A 13,707-nucleotide genomic window follows, 5' to 3' on the forward strand; every position below is an offset into this window, starting at 1 on the left:
CTTGGAGGCTTCAGGTAACTGTCCAGGTGCTCGGGGCTCTGCAACCCACCTGTTGAGTTGGAGTTAAGTCCTAAGTTCCCACTTCTGCCCCCAACAGGGATATAAAAGCATTGCAGGCGTTTGGGGAATGAACCAGCAGTTCTTGCCGTCTCTGCCTCTCCACTAAATAACCAACTAAACAATAAGATGCTGGACTCTATGTTTGGTATATGCTTGCAATGGGGGAATCTCAACTGAACTTGAACTGTGGTTATGCAACAAAGTGGAGGAATCCACCATGGTGGGAGGGCTTGGGAAGGGGTGGGGAGAACCCAAGTACCTATGAAACTGTGTCACATAATACAATGTAATTAATGAAGTAAAAATAATAAATAAATTTAAAAATAAATAAATAAAAAAAATAACCAACTAAAACCCTGCAGTAGATAAAGAATAGAAGGCCCATTTGGGATGGACGGGGAAGCTAGCTGCATGACACAGGCACTGTTAGTAAACAGTGACATGATCAGCCCTGTCACACGAAGGGAGAAAGCAGTAACAGCTCTACCCATGAGACATGGCAGCCAGTAAAAGAATAGCTAAAGGGTTTTATATTCTCATTTACTCACTTTCTGGAAGCGATTTTTGTAGTACAACAAAATATGTAATTGCTGTTTATTATTAATGATGCTGATATTTTGAAGATCGCCACTGTGTTTACATACTGCATTTGAGAAAGGAGGCATGCAATTCACTTCATAAGAAGTTCCATTCTGGGGCCAGCCCAGTGGCTCAACAGGTTAACCCCCTACCATCAAGCACCAACATTCCATATGGGTGTCAGTTTGTGTCGCTGATCCACTTCCAGTCTAGCTCTCTGTTTATGGCCTGGGAAAGCAGCCTAGAATGGCTCAGGACCTTCGGCCCCTGTACCCATGTGGGAGACCTGGAAGAAGTTTCTTGCTCCTGGCTTCATATTGGCTCAGCTCTGGCTATTGTGGCCATTTGGGGAGTGAACCAGTGGATGCAAGATCTTCTATTTCTCCTTCTCTTCGTAAATCTGCCTTTCCAGTAAAAATAAATTGATACTTTTTCAAAAAATTTTAAATTAAAAAAATACATATTTTTAAACCATATGGTTAGAACACATGAGCATCACTTGTGTGAAAAATTCATCCATGTGGAACTAACTGTTCCTTCTCCCACATCTATTTCTGCATGGGTGGCTATATAAAGCATTTATTAAGTATTTCTCAACTAAACCATCTCCCTGGGAAGGTGTCCATTTTATAGATGTGGAAACTGAGGCTTAGAGAGATTAAGTCCATGGTAGACATAGGGCAAAAACCTAATTCCTCTAACTGTAAAGTTCACACCTTCTGTACTAAATAATTTCTTTCCTGGAAAGATTATCTGGAACATGAATGTCTGTTACACACTATAAATAATGATTGGCATCTCAAATCCTGAATTACAATGAAATACATCCCCAGATTAACACTATATCAGTTCACCTCTAGATGTACCTACAACGTACGTATCTAATGAAACAAAAAGCATCAAAAAACCTTGTGTTGGTACTTACTCATAAAATGTTGTCCATCCATTCTCATTGCTTTTGGTTGCCAGAAGGCCAGAATTGCCATGGTAGGTCATCATGGCCAACTCGTGTCCTTGTGTGGTCACGCTCTTGAGTGCGCTGTTGGTCCCCATGGTCACCCAGTACACCTGGCCATCTGGGACCACCAGCCAGAGGGGCATCCCGGTGGAGTCCCGGCGCACGTTCACCATGTTGCCGTTGTTGTCTGTGATGAGCGTGACATCACCGTCGCCAGTGTAGGTGAAGTTGTACAGGAAGTCTCCTGTGGGCAGGCTCTGGGTATATAGATGTTTGCCACTGGTATCAAAAAGGTAGAGTTCCTGGTCAATGGGTGAGGATAGTTCATACATATTCTGGGTGTTGAGGAAGGGCTTGTTCTTGCGGATAAACCGAATTCGAATATTCCCGAGGTCTGCTACGTAGAGCTCTCCATCAGCACACACGGCCAGGGAAGATGGGGTGTTCAGCTTGGCATCCTTGGCATACCCATCATCTCCAGAGAAACAGTCACAGTTGGCATCATTTTTACAGTCACAGCCACTGGGCGCCCCAGCAACAAGTGAGATCTCTCCACTTGTGGTCACCTGCCTGATGCGGTGAATTTTTTTCTCATCCGTCTCAGCAATGTACAGGACCCCATTGTGTGATACAGCCAGTGCAGTGGCTGACTCCAGGGTTGCGTGGATGGCCACCTTACTCAGCAGGAAGTGGTCGATGCCAGGGACCTGGCAGTGCATGGGCCTCCCAGCCACGATGCGCACCTGGTGGTTTTCAGAGATTTGCAGGACCACATTGTTGTCAAGGACATAGAGGGAGTTATCCATTGGACTGACGGCCAAATCTGTGGGCCACTCCAGGCGAACCTGATAAGTGAGACACAGACACTCAGATGGCTGGTGACATTGCCCACTCATCGTCCCAGATCTCATACGGCTCAGAACAGCCTGCAGAGGGCCTGATCCTCACACAGCCTGTCATTAACATGGTGTCAGGGAGCCCACACAGCAGCTGCCCAAGAGATACATGATGGTTTCCATCAGACAAAAAGAGAGAGGGAAGTAGCAGTCATGAAAACTAGGTGGTAAGAGGACAGACTCTGGAGTCACATGGGCTAGGGCTCAGATCTTGGCTTCCCCACTTGTGACCACAAGCAAGTCACTTTGCCCCTCTGAGCATCAACAGGTCATTTACAAATGGTACAAATGACAATGGTGTCTGACCTAAATAAATGCTCCAACAATGGCACCCGCTATTGTAGAGATGGGAAGGCAGATGGCATCTGGAGGAGGAACTGTTTACAGGATTAAGGAAGATTCTTGATGAAAAGTTGAGATGACATGTGTATGAAAACAATTACTCAAGTTTTTGAGTTCATGGCTAGGTGCTGGAGATGGACACACAATAGCAATGGCCTCCTTCTGATCTAGATCTAGACCGGTGATTCTCGAATCTGACCCTTTATTCTAATTTCCCAGGAAGGTTTTGGAAAATGTTGATGCTCAAACTTCACTGTGGCTCAGTTAAATGAGATCCTGGTGTGTGGGGTTTGGACCTTGGGGGTATCCTTTCAGAAAACATCCTGTGTGATTCTCAGTTGGCCAGGGGTAGGATGGGGGGGATGACAGCTAGATCTGTGTTCTTTAAATCGGGCTGATCAGATCCACAACCAGGCAGAGTGGCCAGTCTGGTGTTGCCCTCTCTGACTGGGTCAGTTGCTGCCTGAAAGCCCAGTCCTGGGGGAACATCTGCACAATCAAGATGGATGATACCTGCTCTAGGGCCCCTAGGAGAGATGGATGAGGCTGACTGTGGGAACCAGGGCTTTGGAGGCCGGAGCCCCATGCAGAGCCTCTTCTGCTGGAATAGGACAGTAATCACACTGCATCTTCCACAGGTGTGTGGGAGATTGCAGCCAGCAGGGTCTGTGAGGAATGTTCTGTTCAGGGGACTGTTAGACACATCACTCAGGAAGGTGCTGCCACTGGGAGCGGCCCTTTGCCATTGATGACCCACAGAGGCCCAGCCATGCTGCTCGTGGGCACCAAGTGAAGACAAGTGCTTCCCCCTACTGGTTTTTCTCCCCACACTTCCTTGTCTCCCCTTCAGCTCAGGGTCATTCTCAGGATGGGGACCTCATGTCTGAGGTCTCTGGCACTGTCCTTGGGCCTCCTTGCACTTTCACTCCCAGTCCCCATCTTTCTGTCCCCACCGAGTGAGAGAGGCTGCAGGGCCAGCAGCCAGTGTGGCCGTCTCACATGGCTTCACTGCTCTCTCTGGAGCACCTTCCTGCCAGCCTTCAGATGCATCAAGAACACAGTTTACTTGAAAGTGACAGCAGAATTTTCAATTTCCTAAAACCCATTTCTTGTCAACACTGGCCGCTAAATATTTCATGCCCTCTAGTCCTGCAGCACCTTGGGATCTGCCTGCACAGACCTTTCTGCCTGTCATTATGATGAAAAGATGGTTCCCAAAGGTTGTTGGGGAGGGAGGAAGAGGGAGTTGGGGAGGGAGGAGAAAGAGAAGGAGGAATGGGCCACAGTGAGTGCTTCACACTCTCTCCTCTTTGGTGTGTGTGCAGAGCGCCTGGAGAAGCAGAAGGGATGTCCTCTGCAGTTGGTCCTTGCATGGTGCTCTGGACCACACCTCTTGCTTATATTCTTTGGTGTGATCCTGTCAGGCTTTCACTCCCCAGTATCATCATGCTATATATGTCATGACTCCCAGAGCCTTCGGCCCCCACCTGCTTGCCCCAGTGTGGAATGGAACACCCATTAATTCACCTTCCAGAATATTCCAGCACTTGCAAGTCATTGTTGCTGACAGATGAGCTCCCAGAATTGTGAATCAGTGAATGACCAGATAATGGCATGGAGACAGCAAAGGGTTGGTACCAGAACATTCCATGTCCTACGCCAGGGCTGCAGTTACCAAACGTGTCATCTGACTCATGTTTGTAAGACAAGGAGCTTCTTTCCCTTACATGTAAAAGGGGCTAATAAATATTACATAGGGCCATTGCAAGGATCAAAAAATGAGACAATGTACATGGGAGTTCTTTGTAGATAATGAAGGGAATTAATATTTACATCCCGTTCCCAGTGGCCAGGCCCATGTTAGGTGCTATGTGTACATGAATTGATTGAAACACTCATTGCCACACCCCTGACGGGACCTAATGTGGGGCTCTGCATTGACAAATGCATTTTCTTTCACCAAGGCTTATCCAAAAAATGGGGAGTGTTATTATTATGAGAGCTAAATAAGTAAAATCATATGAAAACAAAACAAAACAAAAGAAAGAAAAATCATACACAGCTCTTTGTCCTGACTGCTCAGAATCCCTGGCACTTAAGCCACCTTCTGAGCCCTATGTGTAGTCTCCCTCTGCCTTGGGCAGCCTCTGCCTTGGGTGGAGAACAAGCCTCAAGTTTTTTAACATGGTGCAACAGTTTTTTTCTCAATCCAGCTCATTATATTAAATAATACTCTGAGAGGAAGAGAGACAGTCACAGGCAGCAAGAACTCCTATCTCCTGGCTCATTCCCTGTATATCTACAATGCCAGGGACTGCAGCAAGACAAAGCTGGGGTCACCCTCACAGGTGGCAGGAAGCTGACTCCCTGAGCCATTATTGCTGCCTCCCAGGGTATGCATTAGCAGGAAGCAGGAGTTGACAGCGGAGCTGGGAATTGTACCCAGATTCTCCATAGTTCGGTGTGCATGCCTTAACTGCCACTTTAACCTCTAGGTCAAACATCTGCCCTAGGTTGCAACATTCCCTGCCCCTCTGTTGTGTGACTTTCTGTTGTGTGAGCCCTCTAGTTGCTTCTTTGGGTCTGATTTTTGTCTAGGAGGAGACGGTTCAAGGAAAACTTCTCACAGAGGCATGGGAAGGAGAGCGAGTATTCCTGCCTGTGTGTGCTTACAGTGGAAAGTTTGGCTAGCCATCCCAGCCTCTCTCTCCCTAAAGAGCAACCCCCTCCCTGCCACCACATACACTGAGATTCAGATGAAGGTAGTGATGACCAGGGCTGCAGAGATCTCAGCCCAGGGCTGCTGAGTTCAAATGTGACTTTCTGTTGTGTTTAATTTAGCTGTCTTCCCAGCCTTGATTTGACTGGCGGTGCCTCTCTGTGGAGTTAAACAACTTTCATTGTGAGAATTGACACTTTTCTGCTCCCAGCCCTGCTGAGTGGTTCAAGATTGGAAATCCTCAGATGTGCATCCTTTGGCTGTGGCTACTTCTAGTGGGGGATTCGGGCTTACATATGGAGTGGACAGGGAGACCCTGGCCTGTCAGGGGAAGCCCACTAAGCCACACAGAGGAATGGCACAGAACGGATGCCATTCTGAAGGGTGACAAGCAGAGGAAAAGTGCATGGACATCTGACAGATGTGCCACGGGAGGGGTGGGGACTGCTAGAAGCAGTCATTCAACTCTGGGAAGGACTCAGCCACACAAGCAGTAACAGAGGCTGGCATCACCAGTGAGATTCCCGTCACTGCAAAGGACTTCCCTAGGAGGTCTGAATAACCAGGTGCAGTTGGGGCTGAAGGCGATCTGCCGTTTGACTTGAAGTAAATATCCTTATTTCTCAGAGTTTGGTCATGTTGACAAGAAGCAGTTTCGTTGACAGACCAGGCCATGCCAAAGGTCTTAGCAATGACGGGCACCTTCTTGCCAAGTCTTTGCAGGATGTATAAGGATGTGCTAGACAACCAGTCACGTGGATCCCTCTGCTCTACCCTGAGTTCCAGGTGCCCTTGTGCTGAGGTACAGAAAACTTTCTGGAGTGTTATGATAAGGTGCTTCCCTAACTGGATCCAAGTCATGTTTGCGACTGCAGCTCCTGCTATGTGTTCCATGCACCCTGTGCTCTGGCATTCCATTCTCCAGTGCTCTCTGAAGGCACCCAGATCACTAATTACTGTGCCTTTGCACATGCCATCACTGTGTGTGTGTCTGTGTGTGTGTGCATGTGTGTGTGAAATGTCTCCTTTTCCTTGACATCCAGAGACAGCCCTATTCAGTTTCCAAAACCTGACCTTTGTGCAGGTGGGCACTGGAGTTCATTAGCTTCCAGGTGCCAAGTAGCACTAGGAACTGAACATGACTCGCCCCGGGCATTCTCAACGGTGATCTTGCCAGACTCATGTGAACCATTTCCATTTCACTGGCATGTAAATGTGTCTAAAGCTACTGATCTAGGGAGTGGCTGAGCTAGGAGTCCATTAACAGAGCAGTTAATCGGTCAACATGCACGGATTGTACTTCTAGTATCCTGGATGCAGCAGAGGAGAAGATGGACAGATTGCTATTCCCAGGTAGCTTGTGGTATAGAAAGAGTTGGTAGACAGTGTACAAGTACTGGAAAGTATTACAGAAGAGGAAGAACAGGTGGCTGTGGAGTCACACTGTGCAAGTCCATCTGTCCTGCTCTGCTGCCTCTGAGGCTTCCCAGGGCCAGGCTCACGCTTGTCACTTTGACTGTGAACGCCAGAGCCCAGCAAGATGTCTTACTCACCTCTGGGTCCTTGGTACTGCTCATTGGCCCAACACCAATTGGGTGCCCTTGCAAGGCTTGTTGAGAGCAAAAATGAAGGGCTAGTGAGCCGGCAAGTGATCAATGGGGAGCATGCAGACTCAGGGCCCCAGCAGACAAAGCCCGCTCCCTACCTGAGAAATATCCATAACAGAATCACAGCTGAGCGGTCGGGCCGATGTGAGGTCGTTGGAGCCCAACAGAGTGGAGATGATCCCATTCTGGTCGATGCGTCTGATCATGGTGCCGTCCACAAAGTAAATCAGCCCGAACTTGTCCACTGTGATGCCTGGAGGCAGGGAAGACCAACAGGGGGCTCAGAGTTGGTGATGATCACAACACACATGTGGGAGCCTCATAAGTTGGCAGAACTTGCCCCTATGAGCTCGGGTCAGTTCCTCCCACACTTGACTCACGTTTCCCCATGAGGAGAGGGGGCATGGAGGCTCTGGGTGACTTTTTCTAAGCAAATTCTCTGAGGCTCTGGTCCTCCAAACTTGCTGCCTCTGTCTACCTATCACCTTAGCAACCACCAAAACAGGACCCCTAACATTTGGGGATTTGTGGAAACACTAGGGACTTTTCACGATTTATTTTGTGAATTACTTCAAGCAGCCTACTTTTGAAGCCCTGCAGTTATAATAACCAAATGCTTCTGTTGGTAACAATTTTTTCTTTCTTTGCAAGAGAATCATACTTTACATGTTTCTATCATTATTTCATTGGTCTTTACAAAAGTGTAGACTTTGAAAAAATACTATGGATTGGTGTAGACTACATATGTATAAACATTTAATTTGAGATACAGAGAGACAGAGACAAAGAGAGAGGAAGAGAGAGAGAGAAAATGAATGAATGAATGGATGGATGAATGAGAATGAGTGCTCTCATCTTCTGGCTCATTTCCCACATGCCCGTAGTAGCTGGATACTGAGCCAGGAATTCAATCTACATCTCCTATGTAGGAATCAGGGACCCAACTACTTGAACCATTTCTTGTTGACTCCCACAGTACACAGGGCAGGAAGCTAAAGCTGGAAATGGAACTGGAACTTAAATCCAGGTCCTTCAATTTGTGATCCTAGTGTCCCAAGCAGCATCTTAACCTCTAAACCCAAGACACTGAAGGCAAACTGAAGAGAGGAGGCTGGTCTCTTATTCAGCATCACCTGATCTATTTGTTAGACTTTAACTCAGTTCATTTCTTCCCTGTCCCAACTTGGGGGACTGTAGGCAAATCATTGGACATCTCTGCATTTGTTTTCTCTGCTGAAAAATAAAGGGGTTGTTGCAAATCTGTGCTTCTCACTCATGGATGTATGTGGCAATCACCTATGGAGCTGGCAGAAATGCACTCCCATGCAGCAACTTGAGGATACCCCAAGTGGGGGCCTTGCAGCTGTTTCACAAGCACTTTGGGTGATAAGGACATACACAACAGTCTGCAGCCACCGCACAGACTTACTTAGCAGTGATGTCTATCGGAATCACTTGGAGAGCTCTTCCAACATACACCTGCCTGGCCTCACTCCTGTAAGTACGAAAGCAGGGGTAGTCAGCCCTGAGGAGTGCTTGGTCCAGGTGGAGAGGTCCAGGAATGAGTCAGACCCATGAGGTATGCTGTAGGAAGTGACAGAGTGCAGAGTCATGGGGAAATAGAGGATACTGTGGTCACTTTGGTTCTGTTCCCTTTCCTCTTTGGCAGGCCCTGATGGTTTCATCCAGGAAGAGACACTTGAGTTATAAATCAGCTCTCTGGTGGCAAGGGTTTGGCCTGGCAGTGAGGATGCCTGTGTCCCACACTGCAGTATCAGGGTATCTGGGTTCGAACCTTGGTTCTGGTTCCTGACCCCAGCAGTCTGCTAATGCAGACCCTGGGAGGCCGCGATGATGCCTCAAGAGACTGAGCACCTGCTACTCATGCAAAAGACCTCTGTTATATTTCCAGTCCCCAAATTCGGCTGCAAATGCTATGGGCATTTAGAGAGCAAACTAGTGGATGGGAGCTCTGCTCACTGTCTTTCTGCTCCTTACTCTCTAGTTACATAAGGGCACTTGAACATGTTCATGAAAAAACCTGTATTATGAAAACAATACAAAACAGAAACAAAACCATGAATGGAATTCAATTTTTTTTTGGTGCCAAAACAAAATTATCACTCATTCTTGATAAAAATGTTGACGTCTCCTTGTATTAGCTTTGGCAAATTCAGTTCTAAGTGTCAGTATTCTCACTGATTAATAAGGAAACAGTAACAGCTGGGCCTCAATCACTATTAATGACTACTATAATCCTAAGAGGGGGCCAGCACTTCTTGGGTTTTGAGGTCTGGGAGCCTGTGGGGCTCTGGCTGGCCAGCTGGGTGGGGAAGAGGGCCCCACCAGGTGAGGACTCATTGGAGCACAGGTTGTTTGTCCCTTGCCACCTTCTTAGGTGGCTTGGCGGGTGGTGGAGGGATTCCACGGAGCACCAGACTGCCTAGGGCAGGATAGCATTCCATGTGGCCCTGCCCAGAATGTAAACTGAATTCTTTCTGGATGCACCTAGACAGGCATCCTGTTGTCTGCGTGGCTATGTGCTGTTCTTCTCTCCCATCTGCTGGGACCGAGGAACGCTCCTGCAACAATTGCCATGCTTGTTTACATAGCTGGCTGCACAGCATAAGAGAAGTGATCTGTCCCCTGATTAATGACTTCATTTTATTTCCTTCTTTTGTTGTGCTAAAGACATGGACATCTTTTCTCCCGACTGCTCCAAAGTGCCCACATATTCTGGTACCCCTGTCATGTCTCTCTGGGTTAATGACAGCCTTTTGGGAAACTGTACTGCTACTGTGTGTGTAGGCATGGAAGGGAGGGTGGGCAGAGAATGTACATGAGAGAGGCTTGGGACAAAGAACATTCTGAGGCCAAGTGGTTTGTGTTCTAACAGAGTAGGACACCGCAGCTGGAGGAGGTCTTGGCGGGGCAGTGGGGGAGGGCTTTCAGCCCAACCTGCCTGTTTACAAAAGGGGAAACTGAGGCCTAGAGGTGGAGGCTCTAGGGACAGCCAGGTGCAGAGGAAAATCAGAACACCAGATCCCTAAGCACAAGGCCAGTGTTCTTCCCACACTGGGCTGATCTCTCAGTACCACAGTTTTACAATGAGGAGAGCCACTCAACAAGGAAGACATGGTATTTATCCAGAGCATGATTGATAACACAGGATGATACAGGATGGGATGGGATGCTGTCTATTAGGATATAGTCACAGGGTGTTTACTACATGCCTGGAACTACTGTAGTAAGTACTGACATTTCTGATTGTATTTAATGTATATACAACTATGCCCTACATCCCTAGAGCATAGATGAGAAAAACAAAGCTCAGAGAAGTTAAGCAACTTGCCCAAAGTCACACAGTTACTAAATGCAAAACCCTGAATTTGAGTAATTTCACTAGATTCTATTGCTTTGCTTTGAAACTAGGTACTGAAATCTGCCAGTATATAGTAATCTAATCACTGACAACATGGTATTAGGTCTTTTCTGAAGGTTATTCATTGGACCCATAGAAAGATCCTAGCACTGTTGGCCCCACTCTACTGTCGACGGCCCTGAGGTATAGACATGCTAAGTCACGGGCTGGCAGGCTGGCCACACAGGGCATGCTCCACATGAGTATGTTGAGAATGACAGCTTTTCCTATAAGGGGACAGGGTTTCCCTGACCACATGGAAGAGATGAGAGACAGCATCAGCAGTCACCAGGAAGGGTGAGCAATGGGACAGCCACGTGATGAAAGCCTGGACAGTCATATAAACAAAGCGCTCAGAAGGCCAAGGACTCGGAGAAACCTCCATGACAGGTCAGGCAGGGAGAAAAGCAACAGGCTACAGCAGTCCGCTCAAGCCATCTCATCTTGTCTCTGCTTTTTAATGACTATCACATACACACAGATTTGGGCACAAGACAAGACAGGAAATATGAACTGGGAGTATTTCTGGCAGGTAGAATGATCACAATTTCAACTTCCTTCCATGTATTTCTTGGTATTTTCCCCAAATGCTTGCAATAATAAACTTTGATGTATTTGGGGTATGGGAAATGCCCAATAAAGGATACTGATGGTGTCTTAAATGGCCAGGACTCACCCCTGGGGTTGGTGAGTGTGGCTTCTGTGGCCTTGCCGCCATCTCCGCAACGCGTGTCATCGAAGGGTAGGCATTGGTCACCTGTGCCTGCCACCACCTCTGCATTCTTGACAAGGTCCTTCACCACTGTGGTGGACTTGATCTTAAAGACGCGCCGGCTGTTGGTGTCGGACAGAAAGACAGCCCCACTCATGGGGTCCGTGGTCAGATAGTATTTATGGGCTGGACTGTGGCTACGGAACAGAGACATACCATAGGTGAGCACTTCCTAAGTCCGATCAGGCAGCTAGCAACACACAACGCAAATATCCCTCCCCCCTCACCTCCTACCTTTCAAGCATCAGCAAGACGGTCTTATAGGATAATGCCCCTGTTGTGGTGGCAGTTCCCTGAATTCTCTGACTTCAGTGACTGGCTTCCTTAGCCCTTCCTCCACGTATCAATACAGAACCCTCTTGCTCAAGATTGGGAGAGCATTACTGTGGTCCCCCCAGGCACCTGATGCAGCTTTTCTTGAAAAGATGAACAGTGAGGCTTTCCAGAGGTAGCTTGTTAATCCAAGCTAGCATCATGGAGGCTGACTTTGAGAAACACTTGCAGAGTTAGGGGCACACACACACACACACACACACACACACACACACACACTTTCCTGCTGGATTTCTACAGTGCATCTTCCTACCTCCATCTTAGGCTTGATAGATGAGACCTTAGCAAGACCTAACTCCTGGGACATTCCAACACTGCCTGTTGTTGGTCCTCACATTACTTTTACCAGGAGATTTTTTTAAAGAGATATTTATTTATTTATTTATTTATTTATTTATTTATTTTAAAGATTTTATTATTATTATTGGAAAGCCGGATATACAGAGAGGAGGAGAGACAGAAAGGAAGATCTTCCATCCGATGTTTCACTCCCCAAGTGAGCCACAACCGCTGGTACGCGCCAATCCGATGCCGGGACCAGGAACCTCTTCCGGGTCTCCGACGCGGGTGCAGGGTCCCAAAGCTTTGGGCCGTCCTCCACTGCTTTCCCAGGCCACAAGCAGGGAGCTGGATGGGAAGTGGAGCTGCCGGAATTAGAGCTGGCGCCCATATGGGATCCCGGGGCTTTCAAGGCGAGGACTTTAGCCACTAGGCCACGCCGCCGGGCCCGAGATATTTATTTTTATGGAAAATGCAGATTTACAGGGAGAAGGAGATACAGAGAGAAAGATCTTCTGTCCATTGGTTCACTCTCCAAGTGGCTGCAATAGCCAGAGCTGAGCTGATCTGAAGCCAGGGGCCATGAGCTTCCTCTAGGTCTCCCACATAAGTGCAGGCTTTGGGCCATCCTCTACTGCTTTCCAAGGCCTTATTGAGAGAAGCTAGAAGCCAACTTCAGGATTACTTTGTAATTTGCAGCAACAGTCAAGGATAGAATAAACCAGATGCAGCAGCTTGCCTGCCGATGGTCTGTTTATGGAAATCAGTGCTAAAGACAGGATTCTGAAGAGAGAAAAGAGAGGTGGACGGGAGAGGGACAAAGACAGGGCTCCTTCTCTGGCTGCAGGAGAGATACAAAACATGGGATTTGCAATCAGGTCAGCCTGTGTTCCCAGTCTAGCTCTGTAATCTCTGCTTCTGACACTGGGTGAGTTACCCAGCCTCCCAAGCATCACATTTTCTTTATTTTGGAACTTGGGGCCACCTTGCTGTTGCATTGGGAACATTGTAGAAAGTCATCCATGCAAAGCATTTAACAGAGTCTGGAATATAAGAGGTATGTAATAATTAGCATTGTAATTACCAGTGATTGCACCTATTTTTACATTTGGTGATGATTACAGAATAGGTGGTGTCTCTTATTAAGCCTGAATCTTGCTATCCCAGGGAACTGAAATGACAATGCTTTCCGAGTTTAGGGCACACTGGGTGGTACGCACTACTGCTGGGAAGCTACTTTCCAGTTCTCGTGCACAGCCTCATTAGTCAGTCAGGGCTGTAGGTTGCATCTCCCAATTGGCAGTCCTTCTCAGCCTTGGGCACATCTTTGGGTTCAAAGGAAGCTCTTGTTAGTCATTCAGTATGGACTGCCCAGCAGTGGCCCTCTTCACAGAATGTGATGGGGTTAGAGGGAGATGGAGCACCAGCAAGGCGGGACACAACATGCCCTTCTAAGATGCACGCAAGACAATCAGCCAAGTCTAGAAGGCAGCTACTTGGTATTTGTCATGCAGGGACATTTTTCTGTCCTCTGGAAAAATGAAACTCTATTTTACAGATTTCTCAATTGGATTTCCTATCAAATTTGATACCACATAATTTCCAGGGTCTAGGTCACTGAGGGTCTTGATTTGGCCTTGAACGCTGTCTTTCTAAAGGTCCCTTGCTTTGGAAAGTACTTTCCCAACACATCCTTTTCAAATCTCTGACCTCCAGCTTGTGCCTGCTTCAAGTCATTCCT

The 13,707-nt window shown here is 47.5% G+C and overlaps 1 protein-coding gene across 1 annotated transcript in view; it reads right to left on the minus strand.

The window, feature by feature from the left end:
- Window positions 1-13,707, minus strand: part of TENM4 (teneurin transmembrane protein 4) — a 686,631-nt gene that overhangs the window by 37,077 nt on the left and 635,847 nt on the right. The window contains 3 exon segments of the mRNA XM_004589844.2: window positions 1,565-2,442; window positions 7,260-7,414; window positions 11,259-11,491. Of these exon segments, the coding sequence (XP_004589901.2) occupies window positions 1,565-2,442; window positions 7,260-7,414; window positions 11,259-11,491 (1,266 nt within the window).

The sequence above is a fragment of the Ochotona princeps genome, chromosome 4 (genome assembly GCF_030435755.1).
Source record: "Ochotona princeps isolate mOchPri1 chromosome 4, mOchPri1.hap1, whole genome shotgun sequence".
In the NCBI taxonomy this organism is placed as follows: domain Eukaryota; kingdom Metazoa; phylum Chordata; class Mammalia; order Lagomorpha; family Ochotonidae; genus Ochotona; species Ochotona princeps.